The 27,027-nt window shown below is 41.4% G+C and overlaps 1 protein-coding gene across 1 annotated transcript in view; it reads right to left on the reverse strand.

Moving 5' to 3' along the window:
• LOC101413444 (olfactory receptor 10AD1-like) overlaps positions 1 to 26,694 on the reverse strand; it is a 36,575-nt gene extending 9,881 nt beyond the window's left edge. Inside the window, exon 1 of the mRNA XM_058309264.1 lies at positions 26,521 to 26,694. Coding sequence (XP_058165247.1) covers positions 26,521 to 26,694 — 174 coding nt within the window. The remainder of the gene's footprint in view (positions 1 to 26,520) is intronic.
• Between the last annotated feature and the right edge of the window lie 333 nt (positions 26,695 to 27,027).

Consider the following 27,027-nt stretch of genomic DNA (forward strand, 5'->3'; position numbering starts at 1 on the left):
AGAAATAAGAGGAGACTAGAATAGATTGTGAAAAAACATAGTAATTACAACAGTCCCTTCCATTTCTGAGACTCTTCACAGTTTACATTCTCTCATAAGCTCCTATGAGGAACTAAGTGAATTTAAAAAGGTGCCTCTAATGCTACTCCGTAGATGGGGAAATAAAGCCCCATGAAAGAGTCAGTGACCTGACTCGTCAGGTAGCTAGAGAGGGATAAATGCAAGACTCAAACTATGGTCTTTTAGTATCCTCAAAACCTCTGCGAGACAAGGTCACATAGCAATCAATTGTTAAAACTAGCTTCAGGGACAGTGTTCTTTCTGCAATTTGTACTCAAAGAGGATGGAAAAATAATGAAAGGGGGTCCAGAGAGAGGGGATGAGGGACATGGGGAAGATAGCTAGAATAAGACAGCAAAAAAGCAGAAAGAAGAAAACCAACAGGAAACAGACCAAGCGGCTGCTGTAAGCAGTGGCACACCTCCTTGGCTGATGTGGAATTGATCCCTAATCCAGGAGTTTGGAATCCTCTCACCCATTCAGGCAGCCTTGAGAACAATTGGTTTGGTTTTCTGGGCTTCTCAAAACCAGACTGTCCCTCTCAGTCATCTCCAAGCCCCCTGCCTCTCAGCCAGAGCCAGGAGGGCAGGAGGGCGGACTGAGAGAGCCTGATGGAAGCACAAGGGGCAATACAGAGGAGGAAGCAAGTCACAGGAGAGTTGGGACAAGAGAGACACAGCAAGATGTCTAGAGAGGGAGAAACAGAGCAAGGGAGAGGTAATGGGGTGAGGATCTGTGACATTTCCTCCATGGCCATGTGCAGAGGCTGGGTGTAATCTGAACAGGTTGTCGCTGAGAGAGCCAAGGAGTATTCAACCTTGAGGGACGCAAACAGAAGGCAGCATCAGCTTCCACCACAGGAGAAAAGAGCACTTCACTGACCTTCTCCGTGAGCTTTGGCACTCCTTGGCAAGGACATTGGCAGTTCTGACCTTGGGCTCCGAGGGAAGGTGCAGCGAGTTCTCCTGTAGACAAGCTGCTCCAGGATAGGGTTGTGAGCTCCTGACTCTCTACTCCCTCTCACTCTACCATACTCTCCATGCCATTCCTCTGGTGACACACACACACTGATGCAGCAGCACATCAGATGGGCTCTCAGCGTCAGGGAGGTAGAGGCTGCCTCTCACTGGTCACTGACAGGGAAGGACTAACAGATGAAGAGCTCGTTCTCGAAGTCTGCCTTAGTCTGACCAGGTTTCTAGAGTTTAAGCAGATTTCAGACCATTCCTAGGATCCTCAGGGAGACTTGTCCATTGGCACAGGGCCCTGAGATATCTGAGTTAGTCTCAGATTTCCCAGGTAGAGTCTGTTCCCCATCCATAATAGCTGTTTAGAAGAATCAAGGGTCAAGTATGTCTATGTTTCCTGCCCCTTATACCCAAGAAGCTCCATCCCCAGGGGTAGAACCTGCCTAGAACAGATTATTCTGATCCCCAGCCTACGAGATTTAGGGAGATACAGCCCAACATGGGATCCCAGCAAATGCAAATGATAGTAAGTTTGTTAATTCATTGCCATGTGTGGGGATTCTGTCTCTTTTGTAAAAATAAGCAGTAGGTGTAGAGCAACTGAGAATTCTCTGTTGTCTGAACAATACATATCAACTCTCTTCACCTTCCCAACAGGGTGTGCCAGACAGACTTTCCTAGCTGGATGGAATGACCAGAGGCCTTTGAAGAATTACTGATTAATTTAATTAATTGCCTTACATTATCTCTTTTAATCTTTGCACCAAGATTCAGAAATATTAAGTAATTTGTCTAAGATCATACAACTAAATAACAGGTACAGCGAGACTTGACCCCTGGTTGGGCCACGGTTCATGATCTTCAGGCCAGACCTGACTATCTTCCCTTTGCCCCATGCAAGACTGAATTTCCCAGTTATCCTTGGCCAAAGGAATTTTTCTGTGTTCAGAAGACCTCAGGAAAGAAGATTGTACAACTTCCTTTACGATCTTCCATTGTACAGTATTTTCCTAAGTGGTCTTTGAATTACCTGTGTCAGACTCTAGTGGTGACCCTGTTGAAAAGGCAGATGTTCTGGTCCCACTTCAGATCCTATTGAATTGGAATCTTAGAGAATGTGCCAGTCAGGAAATTTTTAGGAAATTTCCAAAGCAGGAACCAAACAGCTCACATTACTGACCACATTGAGAATGGCAATTTAATCAAGAAACAAAACAAAACAAAAAGGGAGAGGTGAAAAGAAATAACAAAAACCTTGAACATTTACAAATACCCTTTGGAACTAATTTTTGCTTCAAGGAGGAAATCAAAACAGAGTTTTCAAATTATTCTGAAATTAATGACAACAGCAGCGCTACATATCAAAACTTGTAGCAGTGCTCCAAAATGTATTCATCAAATGCAATGAATGTACCACACTAATGAAAGAAGTTGTTGATGCAGGAGAAATGAGGGTGTAGGGAGTGGGGCATATGGGAACCCTCTATACTTTTAATGCAATATTTTGTGTAATCTATGTATATTTTAAAAATAAATAAGAAATATATTATTTTAAAAACCTTTGGATGCAGATCCAGTATTGACATGAAAGTTTTAAATGTCTAAATTAAATTAAAAATTTCCTAAGAGAATATAATTTATCAAAATGAACTCAAGTAACATTTGAAAACTTGGATAGTCCATTAATTACAGCAGAAGTTAAAGTTATTCCTAAAAAGAGTACTGGGGCCACATGTCTTTAGAGGCAAGTTCTAGGAAAACTTTAAGAAGTAGATCATGTAGCAGTTTGATATGGTTATGAATTCTAAAAATAGATATTGGATTATGTTTGTAATCTGGTCTGTACCTGGGCATGATTAAGTTATGATTAGGGCTTTGATCGGGACAAGTCAATAGAGCATTGAGTCCCCACCCACCAAGGGGTGGGTAAAAGGCATGGCAAAGGACAGAGTTGAGGGTTCTTAATGTTGGACTTTTGATGTTGGAGTTTGATGCTGAAGCTGGAACCCTGGGAAGAGAGGAACGCCGAGCCTGGAAAGAAGCAAGCCCTGGAAAGGGAGGAACCCAGGAAACCTGAACCCTCACAGATATAAGCTACAATCTTGCTCCAACATGTGAAAATGGACTTTGATGTGGGAAGTAACTTATGCTTTATGGCCTGGTATCTGTAAGCTCCTACCCCAAATAAATACCCTTTATAAAAATCGGTATTTTGCATCAGCACCCCTTGGCTGACTAATACAGATCATTTACATGTTAAATAAACTGTGCCAGAGCATATAACAAGATGAAAAAGTATCTTAGAAAACGAGGCTCACATAATGCTAATATGGAAGAATGACTATGCAAGAAAAGAAATCTATAGAAAATCTCACTTATGAATGTAGATGCAAAAAAACATTATGACTATTAAGTAGAATTTAACTCCAGGAATGTGTGTGTGTATAATTAAATATTAAAAATATGTTAAGGAGAATAACAATATAACTTATCAACAGACGCCAAGAAGTTGGTAAAGTTCAATAAGCATTTGTGATAAAAAGCTCTTAGCAGATCAGAAATAGAAAGAAATCAAGAGGATTGTAGGAAAATGGTGGAGTATGAAGTTCCTGGAATCAGTCCCTCCACCAAAACAGCTACTTAACTGGCAGGAACTATTTGAATCCACCACTTTGAAACTCTAGGGTGTAGGCGAACTTTGTGCAGCATCCAGGGAGGAGAGGGAGGAAGAGATTGGTTCTTTGCAATACAGATGGCGAGTTCCTCCCCCTCTGCAGGGTTACCAGCTGTACTAGTCAGCCAAAAGGAGACTGATGCAAAATACCAGAACTCTGTTGTCTTTTACAAAGGGTATTTATTTGTCGTAGATGCTTACATAAGGCCCTCAAGAGTCCAAGTCAAGGAACCTTAAGAGGTACTTTCTCACCGAGAGTCTGTTGCCACGTGTTGACACAAGATGGTGGGCAGCACCTGCGAAGGTTCAGCCGTCCTTCTTCCTCTTCAGGCTCCTTGGTCCCAGCTTCTTCTGATCTCAGCTTAGGCTGGCAAAAGGCTCGTCTCTCTTCCCAAGGTTCTTTTCCTACTGGCCTCAGCTGCTCTGGTCTCTTCACAAGGTCAGCTGTAGACAATCAGGCTCATCTCTCTTCCTGGGGCTTCTGCTGTGTCTAATGAGCTGGCTCTCTTCCTCTGTGTTCTTCTTCTCTGTGTATCTACTTTGGGTGAGAGTCTGTTTTATCTACCCACCAAGTGGATTGGGACTCCACTCTGAGTCATACTCTAATGATGTGGTTGAATCAAAGCCCTAATCTTAACATAATTTAATCAGATATCTCAGCTGAATCTAATACAATCAAAGGTTTATCATGCCCAGAGGAACTGACCAGTTTACAAACATAATCTATATCTCTCTTTGGAATTCTTAGGTAATATTGAACTGCCACATTATCCCCAGGCTTGAGGATGGCAACTGTGGGACTAGAGCTCTGGCTCCCAGCTCAGCCTCCTGATGCCAGGTTGGGACATAAAGAACAGTGGGGGTACTCTTTCCAAAAGAAGGAATAAGATAAGCTAAGCAGGCAAAAATATCAGGTGTCCATCTCAGGCATACACAGCACCAGAACACAGTTTGGGAAACACTATTCCAGGATTTTAGAGGTAGAGTTCACTTGCTTCATTTTAGAGATTAGGAGTCTAAATCCCAGGAAGTCCAAGTGACTTTCTCAAGGTCCAGTAGTCAGGGCTAAAAACCCAAGTCTTAGTTCATGACTCTTTGACATGACATCATAGCTCCTCTTTTTGTTGCACCTAACCTGTGGAGCAAGTGTTCCGTATAGAGGCACTGCCCTGCAATGGTAGTGGGAGCTCCCAGAAGTGAGCCACAATGGTGACAACTGCTGGCGAGCTGGATTGTAAGTGGCAGCAGCACCACTAGAGGGTCTTCAGAGAAAGGGGGTCTCCAGAGAGATTTTTCTGACTATGTTACACATATCCCCTCATGGAGGAGGGAGGCAGCCCCTTCAGGTTACAGGGAAGAAATGTAAGTGGACCTGGAATACCACTCCCCAAGCTGGGGTGGATGGCAGCCATGGAAACCAAGGCTGACTTCTCCCCCAAGGCTGCTGTGTCTTTAGATGGCCTGATCAACACCTGGGCACTCATTTATCCAATAGTTGTTGCCAAATACCCAGCACTGTGCATAGTGCTGGGAATACAAACATGTAGCGACAGTTCCTTCCCCTGAGATACCTGCAGATTGTGAGGAGAGTTACAATATAGTAAATTTTGCCATCCAGATTATATTCCTTCATAAACCCCTTCCATGAACGTCCTTGGTCAAGAAAAGGATGAAGTCCAAATTGTCAGCATGGCATCCAAGGGTCTTCATTTTCCAATATTGCATATCTAACATTATGGTTAAGGGCATGGACACTGGAGTCTGACTGTCTGGGTTCAAATCTGAGCAGTGCCACCTGCTAAGTGAGTCTGAACAAGCGACCCAGCCTCTCTGTTCCTTTACCTGAATAAAGATAAATATTAGAATGACAATAGCACTAAACTCATAATATTGTGAGGATTAAATTAAATTAGACTTAATTGCATAAAATGTTTAACATGGTATATAGCGGATATTAAGTATTTAATAGGATCATCATCATCATCACTATTATTATTATTATAATTATTATCACCTCCTTCTGGAGGTTTACTCTCCGCACACACCCCTCTTACTGTCTTGTTTCCTACCCCTCTACCGTTCACATATTGGGAGTTTTACTTCTAGCTGTACTCACACTGCTCCCTCTACTGGGTTGTCTATAGCACAGCCAGTGAATAGATCCCTCTGTAACCTGTATTAGTCTGTTATTCTGGCACGCACCTACTTCAAGATTCAGCAGCTTTAAGGGTCACTCCATTTTGGTACCTTTAATGGCCATCTTCCTCTCTCCTCCTCTACGACTGCATCACTTGAACATTCCCTCTTTGTGCCCCTGTGACCCCTTGCAAAGCGTTCCATCATGGCACCTGCAATTTATTGCCTTTTTTTTTTTTAACCTAGTTGAATTGCCTCATTTTCTTTTCTTGGCTTCTTAAATAATATTTATCTTACCACGCTTTTCTAATTGTAAGGCCATTATTGATCTGTTCATTACAGTTAAGTAGGAAAATAAAGATAAGCAGAAAGGAAGAACGTCAAAACATCCCTAGTTCCACTTGGGTGGATTTACGGTGATGCTAATGAAGTTTCAAGCCTCTGTCATTAACATTGAGCCCTTGTAAAGCTTTGGGAGGAGATCTGGCAAGGTGTTAACATGGGCATATATTTTTGTAAAATTTGCAAAAGAAATTCATTTTAACACAATTGGCTACGATGGCTTGCTTTTTCCATTCCTCCTTTCCTTTGCATCAGAAGGTAGTGTTGGAGTGGCCATGGCTCTTTTTGGGATCTCCTTAAGAGGAAATAGATCTGGGATAAATTTAGTTAAGGGTTTAGTGGAAGATTTGTATGTGGTTTGTAGTTACTTTTCATATAGTAAATTTATTACCAGCTATCCTGACATAGGAGTGGCTTCCTACTATCTCTTATGCCAAATGTCCCAGCATCGAACCTACATCTTTTTTTTTTTAAAGATTTATTTATTTATTTAATTTCCCCCCCTCCCCTGGTTGTCTGTTCTTGGTGTCTATTTGCTGCGTCTTGTTTCTTTGTCCGCTTCTGTTGTCGTCAGCGGCTCGGGAAGTGTGGGCGGCGCCATTCCTGGGCAGGCTGCACTTTCTTTTCACGCTGGGCGGCTTTCCTCACGGGCGCACTCCTTGCGGGTGGGGCTCCCCCATGGGGGGGACACCCTTTGCGTGGCACGGCACTCCTTGCGCGCATCAGCACTGCGCATGGCCAGCTCCACACGGGTCAAGGAGGCCCGGGGTTTGAACCGCGGACCTCCCATATGGTAGACGGACGCCCTAACCACTGGGCCAAAGTCCGTTTCCCCGAACCTACATCTTGATGTGAATGTATCCTATGGAGTTTGGCACCATAAGCTTGTGGGAAGTGAGGGCTTACCCATTTAAAGTTACTCAAACCTTATGATACAGGTTAAGTAACATTTTAAAGATTCAGAAGAGAAATCTGAATATGAAAGAAAATTGAAAAGTTCATTCAAAAAGTTTATGAAGTTTGACTATGTCTTTTTAACTGCAATTTGCAATATTTCAATAAAAAGGTGAATATTATGGACTCCTGATTTGAAAATTACAGAGGATTTCTTCTTCTGCTACTTGAAATTATTAAATAACAGGCAAAATTCAGCTGGAAATTAACAGATTGTGAAACAAAGGTGATAAAGATGATGGGGAATTCAACAGAAATTTATCTAGTTATCAAGAGGCTAGTGGTGGGAAACGGACTTTGGCCCAGTGGTTAGGGCGTCCGTCTACCATATGGGAGGTCCGCGGTTCAAACCCCGGGCCTCCTTGACCCGTGTGGAGCTGGCCATGCACAGCGCTGATGCGCGCAAGGAGTGCTGTGCCACGCAAAGGGTGTCCCCCGCGTGGGGGAGCCGCACGCGCAAGGAGTGCGCCCGTGAGGAAAGCTGCCCAGCGTGAAAAGAAAGAGCAGCCTGCCCAGGAATGGCGCCACCCACACTTCCCGTGCCGCTGACGATAACAGAAGTGGACAAAGAAACAAGACGCAGCAAATAGACACAGAGAGCAGACAACCGGGCGGGGGACGGGGTGGGAATTAAATAAATAAATCTTTAAAAAAAAAAAAAAAAAAAAAAGAGGCTAGTGGTAACAAAAAATTTCAGACTGTACAAGAGCATTAATTCATTAACTGAAAGAGATAAATTTCAAATATAAGTATTGGATAGAATTTCAGATTGTTTGATAGGTCAGTAATAAAAAAGTATAAGTCATATGAACAAACTTGAAAAATTCAAATATATTGCTGATTTGACAAGAAATTTTGACATCAATGAAGGTAATATCAAATCAATACACTACTAAAACGAAGACAATGATATACTGATTAATCAGCATGGTCAGTATTAAAGATTAGTCATTGCACAAGAAAACTTGAAAAACCCTGAAATTTTGCAGCTTAATATGCAGAAGTAACTTAAGAGAAATTTCTTCAGATTTGACAATGAATTTAAAACTTGCCATGACATTATCAATAACTTGAGTTATTAAGCTGAAAAAATTTTCTAAACTATTGCTAATGAAAAATAAATCTCAACTAACTGGATAGAGGAAAACTGACTTATATATCTTCTCTCTTTATAGAAAATAACATGATAAAATATAAATTTTATATATTTTTTCATTAAATAATATCTAGTTTTCATGCTAATGGATTTCCTAGTAGAGTCACACAGATTAGAATATTACATTCTCTTTCCTGAAAAGCTGTTTGTTTTCCCTAGAGTTAATGATTGCCTTATTTTAAAAATTTGGTTAGTTTTCTATGCACTTACTAATTTATTCCCAGGCTTTCCAAAAGAACATTTTCTTCTTTGCATTTTTATTTTATTTTTTTAAATGTTTTTAATTTAAATTTTCAAACATTTTGTAAAAATTAGAAAGTATAGTATGATGAACTCCATGTTCCTGTCATTTCAATGCATTATCCCACTCTCTTATTCTCTCTGCATTATTTTGAAACAAATTCCACACATCATATAATTTCATCCATAGGTACTTCAGTATGTATCTCTAAAAGATAATAGTTCTTAAAATATAACCATGGAATCATTAACATACCTAAAATATTAACCTCTTAAAATTGAATCAATTATCCCATCAAGGTCAAAATTTCCTGTCTTGTCTCATAAACTCATTTTTTTTCTTTTTATTACAGTTGGTTCGTTAGAATTAGGATCCAAATAAGGTCCCACATTTATAAGCAGCAAAGGGAAGGTTAGGCCCATGTCAACAAAATTAATTCTAAACACCCCTGCTGACAGAGGGAGGCAGGGGTGGTTTCTAGTTTTCTCTTTCTGGGTGGGCTTAGAACTGCACAGGGCTGAAGCTGTAGGAGCAGCCTGTTGGTCTCTGCAGTGAGGCTGGCCAGGGACTGCAGAACCGATAATGAGATAGTATACCACATGTAATTCTCTATTTCTACCTTCATTTTCTCCTCACACAATCTTTGATACTGTGTGCCAAAAGACAGTTTACTTAGTTGCTTTTAGTAACTGCTGGTGCCTACAACACCAATGCAACTCAAGCAGAACCCAGAGAGAGGGTTAGGCAGCTGCAGGCTTCCCTATCAGAAGGTCGTGGGACTATCACCTGCTGAAGAAGGGTGGGAAATAGGGTCAGCCTCCAAGAACATCTTTTGGAGAAGGGAAGGCTGATATTTTGTAACTGGTCCGTGAAATGAAGATACTGAACAGCTTCCAAACCAGGTAGTGTGAAGATAGCTTTGAATCTATCTGCTTCTATCTTTGAATCAAGACAGAGAGAGTTTCTGTAACTATACACAAACACCTCTCTGTAGGATTAGTTCTGGGTCTCTAACCTTAGTTCTTTAACCAAAGATCAAGCCCTCGTGTCTTTGGCTCACTGTTAATATTTATATTATATGAGCCTAGAAGAGCAATATCAAACATGTTGCGCCATCTGGAGGTTTTTATGTTAAAAAGAAAACCCATCTCTACCCACTCTTAGGCTGATCAAATTCTTCAATAAACTACTTGCGCCAATGTAACAATATTTAAAGCTGGGTATAGTGGGTAGCTTAATAGAAAGAATCTTCCTGAATTATGGTAATTAAAGCCAGAAAGGATTTTTTTTTAAAGAAATAGTGTTGTTGTACAAGAAGGATGGCAAAACTTTGTCTTTAGTACATTTCATGATCAAATTTCATAAAGTTCTTGTGAAGGGACTAGCTAGAGTTCAGATCTGGTGGCTCAGTACTGTTGATGATATTAATATTTAACAAATGGTAGAGAAGTAGGTGTTATTAGTCAGCCAAAGGAGTGCTGATGCAAAATACCAGAAATTGGTTGGTTTTTATAAAGGGTATTTATTTGGGGTAGGAGCTTACAGATACCAGGCCATAAAGCATAAGTTACTTCCCTCACCAAAGTCTATTTCCACATGTTGGAGCAAGAGGGGCTGCCGATGTCTGTGAGAGTTCAGTCTTCCTGGGTTCCTCCCTTCCAGGGTCTTGCTTCTCTTTGGGTTCAAGACTCCTTTCTTCCCAGGGCTTGCTTCTTCCTGGGCTCAGGGTTGCTCTCTTCCTGGGGCTCCAGCTTAAGGCTGCAGCATCAAACTCCAACATCAAAACTCCAACATTAAGAACCCTTAACTCTGTCCTTTGCCATGCCTTTTATCTGTAAGTTCCCACCCACCAAAGGGTGGGGACTCAATTCCCTACTGGCACAAGTGGTTTACCTAATTACTTAATCAAGTAAACCTATGAACCCAATATAATCTAATATGCCCAGAGGAAAAGATCAGTTTGCAAACATAATCCAATATTTCTTTTTGGAATTCATCAATAATATCAAACTCTACACTCCACCCTCTGAATTCCAAAAATATACTACAATATTAAAAAAACACAAAACCTTAAATCAGTTACAATGCAAGTACTAAATCATATCACAATCAATCTAAAGAATACGGTTTGTCTTGGGGCAAAGTTCCGTCTGCTATAGACCTCTGAAACTTACAAAACAATTCATCTACTTCCAAAACACAAATGGACAAAGGATAAACATTTTCATTACAATAAGAAATTGGGAGGGAAACATGAGTCATGGTCTTCTACAGTTCAGTAAACCTGCAGGGCATCTTTCATTCAATTTCAGTCTGAGAGTCATTCTTAAGATGATGGTTTCTTTTCCTTGGTGCCTTATGGGAACCCACCATTTCCACATGCTTCCTAAGGGCTGTTTTCTTGGTTCCACCCTCATCAAGCATCTGGGTGTTGACCAAGCTCCAGACCTCTCTCTCCAAGAGTGTTGTGGTGATTGCCACACCTTACTCAATCTTTAGGTTAGAGTCTTAACCCCCCTAGGACAGTGATGTGAAGACAATATTCCCCTTGAACTTTGGCTTACAGGCTCAACCTTCTCAGAGCAACGAGTTGACCATCTGGCCTTCCCTAACCTTTGGGGGACAGGTACACACTACTCAGACCTGTGGGGTGCTGACCTTAACCCGCCCTAATCCTTGGGGAATGTGCTCCACCCTCTCTCTACCCTGGGGTGGCAAAACTCTCCCAGAACATCAACAGGAACATCTACTCTCTTCGACTGCTGGGGCAAACTCGCACCCTCTCTGTACACATGGGTGGGGTTCCTCTCCTGACCCAAGGTGATGTCCTAATTCCAAATCTCAGCTTCCATGGTTTTCCTCTTAAAGCTGTTTCTCCTTCAACTTCTCCTTTCCATGTTCTTTTTATTCCAGGTGGTTTTGTTTATACAGCTCTCTCAAAAACCTTGTTGGTTTAGCATGCAGGAAGCAGGGGTCCAAGCCATCAGACAGTAATATTTTCCACAAGTCTTCCCAACATAACTGCATCTTCAATCTTTATTAATCAGTTCCAAATTTAGTTAAGTCCTCCAATGGGGCACTTTCATCTGGGAGCTTGATTTTCAGAGGCTTGGAATTTCCAGAATCAGTTTCTGTTTTCTTTGTGCCCAACAGTTCAGTCCTCAGCATATCTCTCTTGTCTAGCATTTTGCTATAAGCAGCAAGCAGAAGCCAAACTGCATTGTCCAGGTTTACTTTGGAAATTTCTTCAGATAAATGCCCAGGCTCACTATTTTCAAATTCTGCCTTCCATAAAACACCAGGAGTTATCTTGCTAAATTCTCTGTAACTTAAAAAGAAGGATCGTCTTTCCTCCAGTTTCCAATAATAGTTTCATCATTTATTTATAAGGCATCATAAAAAGTCTCTAGCATCCATATTGCTATCAATAGTCTCTTCAAAGCACTATAGGTCTTTTCTTCCAAGCATCTCACAATTCCTCCAAAAAAATACCCCTTACCCATTTATAAAACCATTCCAGCATTTTGGTAATTGCAAAAGCACTTCCCCACTCCTTGGTACCAAATTCTGTATTAGTCAGCCAAAGGGGTGCTGATGCAAAATACCAGAAATTGGTTGGTTTTTATAAAGGGTATTTATTTGGGGTAGGAGCTTACAGATACCAGGTCATAAAGCATAAGTTACTTCCCTCACTAAAGTCTATTTCCACATGTTTGAGCAAGATGACTGCCGACATCTGTGAGGGTTCAGGCTTCCTGGGTTCCTCCCTTCCTCAAGCTTCTTTTTCCTGGGCTCAGGGCTTCTCTCTTCCTTGGGTTTGCTTCTGTTTCCTCTGTGATCTTACTCTCTGGGATTCACAGGTAAAAGGCATGGCAAAGGGCAGAGTTGGAGGGTTTTTGATGTTGGTGTTTTGATGTTGGACTTTGATGCTGAAACGTTTATGCAATATATAATATATTCTTTTTTTTAAAGATTTATTTATTTATTTATTTATTTATTTATTTATTTATTTATTTATTTCTCTCCCCTTCCCCCTACCCCCGCCCCGGTTGTCTGTTCTCTGTGTCTATTTGCTGCGTCTTCTTTGTCCGCTTCTGTTCTCAGTGGCACGGGAATCTGTGTTTCTTTTCGTTGGGTCATCTTGTTGTGTCAGCTCTCCGTGTGTGCAGCGCCATTCCTGGGCAGGCTGCACTTTCTTTCGTGCTGGGCGGGCTCTCCTTACAGGGTGCACTCCTTGTGAATGGGGCTCCCCTACGCGGGGGACACCCCTGCATGGCAGGGCACTCCTTGCGTGCATCAGCACTGCACATGGGCCAGCTCCACATGGGGCAAGGAGGCCCGGGGTTTGAACTGCGGACCTCCCATGTGGTAGATGGACGCCCTAATCACTGGGCCAAGTCCACCGCCTATAGTATATTCTTGAAGTTATTTTTTTCTTCTTCAGTAATATCTTGTAGTTTGTTCTTTACAAGAAATGTGTCATTCCATCTAATTTGTTGAAAAAATGGGCATAAAATTGTAATTTCCCCCTATTGTCCTTTTAATACTTGCAGAGTCTTGGATAGAGATGTGTCTTCTTTATTCTTGTTATTGGTAATTTATATCTTCTTTGCTATTTCTTGGTCTTTCTGGCTTTGGATTTAATTGCTTTTTTTTCTAGTTTCTTAAGGTGGAAACTTATACTATAGATTTGAGAATTTTTTCTTTTCTAACATAAATTTTGCTGATATAACTTTCCCTTTAAGCACTGTTTAACTACATCTGACAAATTTTTATTTTTTGATTTTTCATTTTTGTTCAATTCAAAATAGTTTCTAATTTTCCTTGCGACTTCTTCTTTGACTCATGAACTATTAGAAGAATGTTTTAAAATTTTCTGGTATTTTAAGATTTTATAGGCATTTCGTTATCAATTTCAAATATATTTTTTGTTTGTTTAAATAACATAATCTGAATTATTTAAGTTCTTTAAAGTCATGTAAGTGTGGTTTTATGGCCCAGAATAAAGTCTACCTTGGTGAATATTCCTATGTGTACTTGAAAAGAATGTGTATTTTTCTATTGTTGAGTTTAGTGTTGTATAAATGTCAATTTGTGGTTAGTATAGTTATATGGTGGGTTTTTTTTTAAATTTTATTCATTTTGTAAAAATATTACATTCAAAAAATATGAGTCCCATTCAACCCCACCACCCCCACCCCACCACTCCCCCACCAGCAGCACTCACTCCCTTCATCATGACACATCCATTGCATTTGGTAAGTACATCTCTGGGCATCTCTGCACCTCATGGTCAATGGTCCACACATCATAGCCCATACTCTACCACGTTCCATCCAGTGGGCCCTGGGAGGATTTACAATGTCCGGTGATTGCCCCTGAAGCACCATCCAGGGCAACTCCAAGTATATATGGTGGTTTTTTAATAGTCTATATTTTGTGATCTTCTATCTACTTGTATTGATTATTTAGAGGAGTGATGGTGTCTCCAACTGTTATTGTGCACTTGTCTATGCCTTAATTTGTTCTATTCATTATTGCTCATATATTTTGAAATTGTATTCTTAGATGCACACACATTAGAATTGTTATGTCTTCTTGGTGAATTGACCCTTTTAATGACCTTCATCTGATATCAATATAAACTCCAGCTTTCTTTTGATCAATGTTTTCATAGTGTATCTTTTTATAATCTTTTAATCTCTGTCTTTTACTGGCATGATTAGGCCATTTGCCTTTAATGTAATTAATGATATGGTTGTGTTAAAATCTACCATGTTATAGTTGTTTTATATTTTTTCCATCTCTTTATTTTTTTCCCCTTTTTTTCTGCTGACTTGTCAAATAGTTGAGTTTTTAAAAAATGAGTCCATTTCACCTTCACTATTGGATTAAAAATTACACATGCTTTTAAAAAACATTAATGGTTACTCTAGGATTTGCAATAGACATCTTTATTTAACAATAGTCTACATTCAAATAGTATTATACTATACCACTTCATGTATAGAATAATAACTTTTTTTTAAAGATTTGTTTTTTATTTCTCTCCCATTCCCTGCCCCCCCCACCAAGTTGTCTGCTCTCTGTGTCCATTCACTGTGTGTTCTTCTGTGTCTACTTATATTCTTGTCAGTGGCCCAGGAATCTGTGTCTCTTTTTGCTGTGTCATCTTGCTGAATCAGCTTTCCATATGTGCGGTGCCACTCCTGGGCAGGCTGCACATTTTTCATGCTGGGTGGCTCTCCTTATAGGGCACACTCCTTGCGGGGTGTACTCCTTGTGCATGGGGCTCCCCTACACAAGGACACCCCTGCATGGCATGCCCACTCCTTGCATATATCAGCACTGCACATGGGCCAGCTCATCACATGGGACAGGAGTTCCTGGGTTTGAACCCTGGACCTCCCATGTGGTAGGCAGATGCTCTATCCGGTGAGCCAAAGCTGCTTCCCTATAGTAATAATTTTATAACTGTGTACTCCCAATTCCTCTCTCCCATCTTTTGTGCTATTGTTATCATACTTTTTACTTTTTATGTAATGCTTTAATCCACAGTACATTGCTATATATTTTTTGTGTATTAGGCAATAAATTATCCTTTTGAGTGGTTAAAACAAGAAAAAAATCTTTGTATTTACCTTTATTTTAACTGTTTCTAGAGATTTTCATTTCTTTTTGTAGATCCAAGTATCTGCTTGTATTATATTCCTTCTTCCTAAAGAACTTCCTTTAACATTTCTTGTAGTTTTAGGTAATGAATTCTCAGTTTTTGTTTGTGTATAAATATATATTTTCAACTTGATTTTGAAAGATATTTTCACTTGGGAGAGAATTCTGGGCTGGCAATTTTTTTCTTTTAGCACTTTAATGATATCACTCTATTATCTTAGTTTCTGATGAAAATTATGCTGTAATTTTAATCTTTTGCTCCTTTGTAGGTAATGTGCCTTTTTTCTTTAACTGCCTTCAAGATTTTCTCTTCATCTTTGACTTTTCAGTTGTTTGAATATGATATGTCAAATTATGGGTGTGTGTATTGATATTAATCCTTCTGGTGGTTCTCTTGATTTCTTACATCTTTAGTTTGATGGCTTTCATTATTTTTGGAATATTCTTAGCCATTGCCTCTTTCAATATTTCTTCTTCCATCTTCTCTGGAATTCTAATTATGTATATGGTAGGCTGTTTGATGTTGCCACCGAACTCTTGGATATTCTGTTCTGTTTTTTTTACTACTTTTGTTTTGTGCTGTGTTTCAGTTTTGATAATTTCCACTGATTTATCTTCCAGTTCATTGATTTTTTCCCCCTCTTAGCTGTGTTGAGTCAAGTAATGCCCATATGAGCATTATTTATCTCTACCACTTTTTTGGAGAGATTGCGTAAAACTATTGTATTTATAAAAATGCATTAAAGTGAATCCCAACAGTCAATGCACATGCATACTTCATTCACATCTTCAACAACAAAAAGTATTCTAATGCTACAGAACTGAATAAGAATACTAGCTTCAATGGAAGCTATTAAGCACTAGAGTCATATAAGTTACACCAAAAAGGGTAAATATTGCCCAAGTAAAATTCTGTTGTTAAAGCTGAAACTATAGCATTTAAGCACATTCAAGTTTAAGCACAGAGATAAAAATCTTTCAGAGCCCCATCTATTTGTTTATGTTTGAAATACGTGACCGTTGTCCCAACTTGTGGTCTTAAACTTCTGCTTTACGAAATCCCAAAGAAATCAATACAATAGAGGTTATATTAAATAAGAGTAACATACAAAGCTAAAATTAAGACGAAATAAGGAAAATCCAAAACATTAAAATTGTAAAACTTGTTACTTGTTGGAACCAGCCCTATATTAGGAGTTAGGTAATATATATAATTATTTTAAAATAAATTACGTTATTCTGCACTAACATGTCCTTTTCAACAGTACACTGTTAAACTAATCAAAATTCTATACATGTGTATTCCCTTACAATAGCAGCACACACTACCATTACCTACAAAGCTCTCAGTCTCAAATGATTCAGTGAATGAAAGGAAACAAAAAGCTGAGAAGTAACATATTAAGGAGAAATATTGAAAGTCAGAAAATTCATGTAGTTCAGCACTTTTAATCAGCCAGCCACCTTCCCAGTGACAAGGGATGGTTTCCATTGAGGAAGGTCCTATAAAGTGGAAATGTCGTCCCCAGTGACCTCAATCTTATCTGGGGCTGCAGTAGGAAGTTGTTTGTTCTTCATTTTTGCTTTAGCCATGTTGTAATCCCAAGATCAAGATATTTTTGCCCTTTCTGTAATTATTTTCTTAAGAAATCTGACCTCCAGGTTTTTGTCCTAGGTAAGAGTACCTTGCTTTTAATTTGGCCTCTTCAGCTTTCCCTGGACCAGTCACTTTATCTTCCATGTCCTCCTTCTCCTCCGTGGAGGCTGCTTTGGGGAGTTCCATGGACATAGCACTCCTTCTGCTGATGAGACACCAGGAAAAGATGTGATTATGGGTGGCTGCAGGCCCTCTGACTGCCTGTCCCTGCTCCCCGAGTGCCTGTTGGGGCCACCACCACCAGTGAAAATGACCTCTACTACTATGTTTTTTATTTCTAGCCTTTTCATTTGCCTCTTTCCTATAGTTTCCATCTCTATCTGCAATTTCCTATCTGTTCATATATATTGCCCAACTTTTCCACTAGAGTCTTTAACATATTAATCATAGCTCTTTTAAATTCCCTGTCTGATAATCCTAACATCTGGTTTAACTCTGAATCTGGTTCTGTTGATTGTCTTGTCTCTTAACAATGGATTATTGTTTCCTTGTTTTTTTAATGTGTCTGCTAATTTTGGTTGAAAGCTGAACATAATGTGTAGGACAGAAGAGACTGAGGGCCATAGTTTTATGCCTGAAAATGGCTATGCTCTAGTAGCTATAATTTTGGAGACATCCTCAATTGATCTCATTTTCCTCCTAGCTCTTACCCCAATTATCTGCTCTTCTTCAAGAAATTTTTTAAAAGGAATTCTTTATTTAAAACTGCAGTTTTCCTATAAGTTTATAAGTGAGGAGAGAACTACCCTTGGTCTATACATCCTGTCCCCCACCATCACACTCCCAACCTGTCCCCCAATCTTGGATCTTTCCTGGGAAGTGTTTTCCACTCTGACTGACAGTCTTGTTATATCCTGAGGATGTCTGAGGGATTCAGGTGGTAGGGTTCAGGGCCAAGTATGGGACACTGCTGATCTTTTTGCAATCTCCCTCATTCTTTCTTCCACCACCTCCTTGATTTAAGCATGAGAAAAAAGGATATCTGATTTCTGAGGAAATTGAGGGAGATGCATATGTAAATATCCCAATCCATATTTAACATTTTTAGCAATAACCCTTATGGAAGTTTGAAGGTATTGTAGGTGGATATCTTGATTAAATTAAATCTTTAAAAAAAAATTGTGAGTTCATGTTTAATAAAATATAGATATATCCTAAAATAAAATGACTAGTTTTCACAGAACAGAATAATGAATTTAAGAGAAAACATAAATGATTAACAGTAAATTTCATTGTTTGCTCATTGTAATTTAATATGCTTCTTTAAAAGTAACTAATGGTTCTAAGAGGTTTGCAAAAGCATTTCTAAGCTGAAATATGCAAATGGATAATTCCAAGAGGCCACTACTAATTAGAAACTAAATTGATATTGATAACAAAAATAACTTCATAATAAGAAAACATGTCAGAGGCCACCTTAGTCTCCATATTAAAGTGGTAGTAAGGGAAAGATAATCTTAATTCCATTGGGTATCTTAAGTTTTCATAAAATAATAGAGAAAGTAGTTTTTTCCCCCTATCCTGCTAAAGTAAAATACCTGTTAAATAAAGTAATCATGGTAAAGGTATAAAGTAAAAAGTAAAGTACTAAAAATGGTTAAGTTCACTTAATATGCTGTAAACTGCATTAAAAGTATTTTAAAAGTCTATAAAAATTAAAAGAAACAGACTTCAGTATTGTCAAACTCTTTTGTGCTTTCAAACTAGGCCTCCAGTACCCTGCATAGTGCTTCTCCATTGGAATTATTGGCTAAGTTGGTCACTATGACCCCTAAAACAATAAAAGTATCTACCACATCTCTGGACATGCTCCTGAAGTGAATAAAAAGTATGTTACTGTTTTAGACTCCTGTGGCAGCTGGCAATGGCTCAGTATGGTCAGATTTGCAATGGACATTGCCTCCAGACTGGCTCTGTTTCACAGCACCAAAGGGTGTTATGCACCAGGCAGGTAGAATACTAAGGCTTCACGCCAACGGCCAACAGTGCTGCAGCATGCTGGCTGTGTGAAGGACATAACAAGTGGAGCAATACTTGCCAGAGTTATGTGAGTAGAACTTAAACACAATTGGCATTATGGCCTCCTCCTGTGGACTGACAACATGTAAGGTATTACAAACCTGCAACTCAAAGAGGAATTTGTGCATTAATTACATTAAGTACTGTACCTATATGCCTGATGAATATGATATCTCTTCTATTATAGATCGTATTCAGAAAAATATTAAACATGTTAAAAGTCTTGGTAAACTTTATTCATTTTCTAAGTTTATTTCTTCCAGCATCAACACCTTCCAGAACAAGATATCGGTCATGCGGAGATTTCATCCACTTCTCGTCATGGTGCCAGACCTGTCTTCCCTCAACCTCTATAGAATAGCCAGAGAGTTTCACACCCAGTCAGGCAGGAGCTACTGTCCCTGACCAGCAGGAAGCAGCTGCAGAAGAATGACCACTGCCCTTTGGCTTCCCCTTAAGAGTAAGGGTATAAACTCTCTGAGGGTGAAGTTGAGGGAGGTAGTATAAGAAATAGGGAAGGTGACTAGTCAGAATAAGCCCCACCAAAGATGCTGGCCACAAGGTCCACTTTGAAAGTCCTGCCCTAGCCAATACCTTTACAATGGGCTGCAGCAGTAACCCATGCCCACAGTCAGACCCAGTGTTAAGTTTGCACAGACCTACAATCCTTGGGTGCTACTGGCCTACCTTGGACTGTCACTCCTGCAAATTGGACAGTGTGGAACACCTTGCTGGCATGGCAGAGTACAACCCATCAACAAGTTTGGAACAAGACATTTTTTGTCTTATAGTAAGACTCATTTAATTCCCTTTCTTGACCCTGGTGACATGTCTTTGTAGGTGTACTAGTTTTTGGTGGAGGACTGTTATTATTCTGCTGCCAGCTATACTGTTGTGGAAAGTGGATACAATGTGTGTCCTATGGACAATGCGATCTGCTACGTGGGGGTGGATTTTGGGGGTCCAGTGGGTCCCGGGTCCTGGTTCTCCTTTTCTAAGGGAAAATCAGTCCACAGTATGTAGGTGCTTGCATGCTCCAGGATACAAGTTAAAATGTAACATACCTCCCCACAGGGAAACAGTGTACAGTTGGTATTGAAGACTGTAATTTTCTCCAGGATGTACACTTCCTTCTTACAATAACATCACAGACCCTATTTATGTGCTTTATGTGACCCTAGCAAAATTCTGTTATGAAATGTCTTTGTTCTGAGACCCTTTATATTGTCCCTCACTTCTGAGGAGCACTACCTTCTTCTTTAGCCTTCTCCTTCCAGAGATCCTCTCTTGTCCATAAGTCCCAAGAAAACTCATGTCTGACTCTGTGCCAAGTGTGTTCTTTGGTCCTGCAGCCACCCTGACTTGTGCCCTCCAGAAGCTGGGTTGGAAGAAGATCTTAGACAGAGATGGTGAATATGTCATTGCAAACTAGAATAAAGGCTACTCTTGTTTTAAAGTGACAGAGAACTTGGCAAAATTGCAGTCTGATATTGGGTGGAAGGCAGAACTGAAAGTGAGGAGCTTGGATATTTAACTGAGGAGATTTCCAAACTAAATGTGGAAAGTGTGGCCTGGCCTCTCCTTGCAGCTTATAGTAAAATGCAAGAGGAAAGGAACAAGCTAAGAATTGAACTCCTGGGCACAAAGAAACTAGAAACTGTTGATTTGGGAAATTCTGAGCTTCCAGAAAACAAAACCCTGGAGAATAGTGCCCTATGTGGGGATTTAATTGAACTTGGAACCAGCCAGCTATTTCAGTGTAAATAAAGATTGGAAATGCAGTTATCCAGAAAGGTCTGGTGAAAAGTCTTACTATCTGATGAGCTGGACCCATTTCCTGCATGCCAAACCTACAAGTTTGTTGTTTGTTTTTTTTTTTAAAGGTATGTGTGAATAGAACAACTGCCAGCATAGACAAAAGGGACAGTTTTAAGCAAAAATGACTTCAAAGGCAGTATCTTGGAACCTGAGGTCCGGACTGAAGATGTCTTTTCGGGCCCAGATTGCTAACCCACCCACATGTGCAGAAAGGGTGAATATGCCCCAGAGCTTGGAGAGAGTGGGCCTTCTGCCTCATTGTTCAGGAAGAGTGTTGCTGCCCAGGCTTCAGAAAGGGTGGAGCACATTCCCTGGGGACTGGGGAGAGTTTGGCCCACAGTCTACTCTTCTAAGGGGGTTGAGCCTGTGCTCTGGAGATTGGGGAAAGTCTCTCCATCACCCTAGTGTTCTTAGGCCTAGAGTTACAAGAGGCCATCCTGATGCTTGATGAGGGCAGAGCAGAGAACAAGGACGTTGGGCAAGCTCTTGGAAAGGCTGGGATTGCTGCTCCATCAGGCCCTGAGAACAAGAGGAAACTATTGTTCTATAGATGACTCTCAGACTTTGAAAACTAATGGAGAAAATCTTGCTGATTTTCGGAACTGTTTGGGACCCCTGACGCCTATTTTCCTTCCAATTTCTCCCTATGGCAGTGGGACTATTTATTCTATGACTGTCCTTCCATTGTATATTAGAAATAGATAACTTATTTTCTAAGTTTCTTAGGTCCTCAGCCAGAGGTGAACTTTTGTTCCAGGATAAATTAATGCCTGTAGCAGTTTGATATAATCCATGAATTCCAAAAAGAAATATTGGATTATGCTTGTAAACTGATGGAGTTATGATTAGGGTGTTGAGTCCCCACCCCTTGGTGCTTGGGAACTCACAGATAAAAGGCATGGCAAAGAACCGAGTTGAGGGCTTTTAATGTTGAAGTTTTGATGTTTGAGTTTGATGCTGAAGACTTAATTTGGAGCCCCGGGAAGTCAGCACAGCAGAGGAAAGAGAAGTCAGCACCAGGAAAGAAGGAACCTTAAACACAGAGAAAAGCAAGCCCAGGAATGTAGGAACCCAGGAAGCCTGAACCCTCATAGACGTCATCAGCCATCTTGCTCCAAATAGACTTTGGTGAGGGAAGTAACTTATGCTTTATGGCCTTGTATCTGTAAGCTCCTACCCCATGTAAATACCCTTTACAAAAACCAACCAATTTCTGGTATTTTGCATCAGCACCCCTTTGGCTGACTAATACAATGCCTATAACTGATTCTGGTGAGATTTTATACTTAATACTATTACTGAAATTATTTAAGCCTTTTTGAAATATTGTGATGGAATGAATGTATTTTGTGTTTGGAAAGAACATATAAAATTTGGAGTCCAGAGGGTGGAGTGTTGCAGTTTGAAGCTTTTGTGGACCCCATAAAATCATGTCCTTAGGGATAGTCCATTCCTGTCCATGTTAACCTATTACAGGCGGGACCTTTGATTCAATTATTTCAATTAAGGGGCTTTGATTTGATTGTGTGACTCAGGGTGGGTCTTTTTTATTTTATTTTATTTTTTAAGATACTTAGATTACATAAATGTTACATAAAAATTATAGGGGATTCCCATATGCCCTGCTCCCTATACCTTCCACATTTCCCCACATTAACAACATCCTTCATTAGTGCGGTACATTCATTACAAACAATGAACACATTTTGGAGCATCGCCCCTAAGTATGGATTATAGTTTACACCGTAGTTTATGCTCTCTTCACAGATTTGTAGGTTATGGTAAGATACATAATGGCCTGTATCTGTCATTGCAATGTCATTCAGGACAGTTCCCAACTCCTGAAAATGCCCCTGTATTACACCTCTTTTTCCCTCTCCCTGCCCTCAAAACCTCCAGTGGCCACTGCCTCCACATCAATGAAAAAAGTTCTTCCATTGCTATAATCGCAATAAATCTATAGTAGAATACCAGTAAAGTCTACTTTAGTCCATAGCTCATTCCTTGATCCTGAGGATTCTGGAATGGTGATGCACACTCCACCTCTAATTGAGAGGGGACTTTGATCCCAGAGGCAGATGGATAGGACTCTCTTGCTTGCAGTTGTAGACTCTCTCCATTCCTTTGGATGATCGTTCTCCTTCATCATCTCCGTTTTAGTTGTCCTGGTTGAGTTCAGTGAACTGGAGAGTAGGTGCTGCAACTCTGTTGAGATTCAGGGCCATGCTGGCAGAAGGACATCTCAAATTTTAAGTCTCTTGGACATACACCTATCAACTCTAGTACTGATTATAGATTCAATTAGAAAGGTCAGAAGAGCCATGTGTAGGGAAACCACAACTGAGTCCTGCTCTGTCACACTGGGGAGCATAAATTCCAAAGTAGGGCCCAATGGCAAGGCACCAAACCTGAACTATCTGCCCTGACTATAGTATCTGGGTGCTTCCAGAGCCCTCAGGAGCCCCGCTATTTGAGGTAGTATTTACTTTGACAGTCAATGAGATCCTGCTGAGACATGCATATGGGTAACCTCTGGAGTGACCTCCTGACTCATTTTGAAGTCTCTTAGCCATATATACTCATTTGTCTTTACCTTTTTCCCCTTTCAGTCAAGTTCTTTCTCTAGTTGCATTGCTAGTTGTTTCTTGTAATGATCCCTGGGTGCTAGGGAGGCTCATCCCTGGGAGTCATGTCTCATGCTGCAGGGGAAGGCAATGCATTTATATGCTGAGTTTGCCTTACAGAGAGGCCACATTTGAGCAGCCAGGAGGCTCTCAGGAGGTAACCCGTAGGCACCCCATAATACTAGGCTAATTTTCATTTTAAAAGTAAAGGTTCATAAGTACAGTCATCAATATCAAAGACCCATCAATAGACCACCTTCCTTCACTAGTCATTGCCCCTGTACTCAGGGGATTCTTTTTTTTTAAAGATTTATTTATTTAAATCCCCCCCTCCCCTGGTTGTCTGTTCTCTGTGTCTATTTGCTGCGTCTTGTTTCTTTGTCCGCTTCTGTTGTCAGCAGCACAGGAAGTGTGGGCGGCGCCATTCCTGGGCAGGCTGCACTTTCTTTCGCGCTGGGCGGCTCTCCTTACGGGGCGCACTCCTTCGCGTGGGGCTCCCCTATGCGGAGGACACCCCTGCGTGGCAGGACACTCCTTGTGCATATCAGCACTGCGCATGGGCCAAGCTCCACATGGGTCAAGGCGGCCCGGGGTTTGAACCTTGGACCTCCCATGTGGTAGACGGACGCCCTAACCACTGGGCCAAGTCTGTTTCCCCTCAGGGGATTCTTGCTGTTCCATTAGAGAATGTGGCAGAGCTCCCAAGGATGGGAATTTGATATTCTTTCAGTTATTATGTGACACTCCACCCATTGTGGCAGTGCCCGATGAACACTTGAACACATTTATATGCCTTATAGGTGTGCCCCAGGTGAACCTCCTCCCATGTATTCCCATCACTGACACCCCACACAAATGATCTTCCCATCATAGTTGTAACCCTTCTGTGATCAAAAACTTCCTCAAAAATGAAGTCAACAAAATAACCAAGTACAAATAATAAGAAAATGAAATAATAACGATCGTTTTAAAAATAAGAAATAAAATACAAAGTTTAAAAATAAACAAATGAAAATTTGGAATAATAAACAATGGCAAAAATATTTTTAAAACTTTTTGACATTATGTCTTCCATATTGTAAGATCTCTTGTCTTGTATGTACAGTGATATTTTCTTCCATTTATTCCCCCAGTGTCTTACATTTTTCATTTTGTCTTCGAGGAAGTTTTAGGTTATAGAAGACTCACATACAGAGTATAGGGGATTCCCATATACCCAACATCCCCCCTTTCCCCCTTTCCCCTATTAATAACATTCTATTTGTGGATTGGTACATTTGTTACAATTGATGTACAAATATTGAAACATAGCTACCAATCATAGTCAATAGTTTACATTATGGTTTACAGTTTGGACCAAACACTTTTATAAATTTTGATGAAATTTAACATGGTCTGGATCCATCATTGCAAGATCATGTAGAACACTTCCATTGCCCCTCAAATGCTCCATGACCTATTCTATTCCTCCCTACCTGTCCCTTCGGGGGCCACGGCAACCATGAGGTTTCACTCCTTGAAGAACAGGATTCATATTTACTTGCAACAACATTGAGGGCTTGACATACTGGCCTGTCCTCCCCTTTTAGACACTGTCTGTGCTCTCAAGAGATTCCCACACCTTTATATGAGAAGGTAGTGGGACTCCCCAGGATGAGGGTTCATTATGTGGGTCTCCACCCACAGATACAGCACAGTATGACAAGATGAACACTCACACACTCCCTAGAAGGCTGCCCAGGTGTGCCCTGTCCTGAATGCCCCTCACATCCAACACCCTACCAGTAAACCTCCTTGCCATATTGCCAAAAGAACGTTCCCAACATTGTGGTTTCAATCACATACTGGCAAATCCCGGTGTTCACCTGTTTCCCTCCCCCATCCCTCCCCCTGGCTCCATGAACAGTCTAACCCACCCTCCCCTCTCAAGGTGGGGTCTTAATTCTCTTACTGGAGTCCTTTATAAATGAGGGGAAAAAAGCAGAGACAGAGAGGAGCCCCAAAGCTGAAATCAACGAAACATTGAAGTAGAAAGGAAGCCAATTTAGCCAGAAGCTGAAAATAATGTGGAAGGGAGGAGAGGGGAGAAATGAGCAGAGACCACCATGTGCCTGATTGCCCACAGCTGCAGCTTGGGAAGAGGGCATCTCTCAGTGATGCTTTGATTTGGACACCTTAATGGCCTCAGATCCGTAAGCTTTTAACCTAAGAAATCCGAATTGTAAAACCCACCCTATATATTGCTCCCAGCAGCTTTCAGCAAACAAAAACAACCCCCTCACCATTCTTCCCCCTCCAAAGTGCAAATGGTAGTTTAAAAAAAAAAAGGATCCACACAGCGGAAGGAGGCATCTTCCATTTCCTCAAAATTTCTAGCACTAAGTCCAGTCTTGTCAAAGTGCTGTGGGGAGAGAAGAGGTAGGAGGCCCCTAGGGCAAGGCCCTTACTGCCTCGACACCAAAAGTAGCAGGAAGCTGCCTGAATACTAAGGGAGAACGCTTCAGTGGTTTTTCAGGCTGGGAGTCCTGCAAAATTCACTTCCGATTGGACAAACCGGAACCGCGTGGGCCTCTTCACCAGTGATGGAGCTCAGGATTTCTTTTCCTTTCCTTAAAAAAAAAAAAAAAAAAAAAAAGAAGGATTTTAGCCCCAAAGCCGAGTCCATTCGGGAAAGTAGCAGAAACTCCCTCTGAGGTAGATGTCTGCGTCAGACGCTCTCGTGCCCTAGCAAATGCACTGGTTAAAGACGAGCTTCCTACCAGCTAATAAAGCTATCGGGGTAGGCGGGAGAGGAGGGCACGCGGCGCGGTCCCTGCTCTGCGTCCAGAAGTGTGTCTCTATTTTTGGCATCTCTGGTCCAGCTGGGCTGGCCGCTCCACAGATTCCAGAGCAGATAATCACGGGTTGTGGAGGAGAAAGTGGGGGAAGCCCAGACAGAGAGAGAGAAGCAAATAAACCAAAAACCAAAAACAGAATAGTTTGTGCGCGTGTGAGCAAGAGAAAGAAACGGAGAGGAAAAGAGAGGTCAGAAACACAGGTTTGTGTGTGTGTTTCTGTGTAAAGAGAAACGGGGAAAGACGCCAAAAGGAAGTTAAAAGGAGACAAACCCCCTCTTCCCTCAGGGGCCGCCATTCTCCCTGACGCACACGTGTTAGGCCCAGCACTGAGAGTCCGTTTAGGGAGGAGATACCCCGTTTACCCTTCTCGGTCTCGCGCTTCTCGCGGGTCCGGGGGTAGCCCCGCCCCTGTGGCGCAGAGGGGCGAGATGAAGTGGAGGTGTCGGAGGGAAAGTCCCCAGATCCGTCGGGGATGTCTCAGACGTCTGGCTTCCCTCGGCCTCGGGGGACTTTCCCGACCCTCCTCCGTCCCGCATCGCGCGTAAAACCGCTTCCCGCACTGCGGTCTCCGCGCCCAGGCTCCCCACCCGCCAGTCCCCGGGCGCCCGGGCCTCCGCCTGGAGGGGGCGCCCCAGCAGCCGCCCGTCCGGGCTGGGGAGTGCCGGGGGCCACCTTCCTGCTCCGCCCCTCCCACCGCCACCCCCCAAACTCGCAGGGCCTGCTGCGCCCTCCGTTCCCACCCCCTCTCGTCTCCTGCTTCCCCAACTCCAGTCTCCGCGTCTCCGCTAGTCTCTCCCCCACCCGCAACTGGCTGCGCTCCCCACCAGAGACCGCAGCCTCAGGCGGAGGGGGAAAGGAAGCCCGGGGAG

This window comes from Dasypus novemcinctus, chromosome 12, assembly GCF_030445035.2.
Source record: "Dasypus novemcinctus isolate mDasNov1 chromosome 12, mDasNov1.1.hap2, whole genome shotgun sequence".
NCBI lineage: Eukaryota > Metazoa > Chordata > Mammalia > Cingulata > Dasypodidae > Dasypus > Dasypus novemcinctus.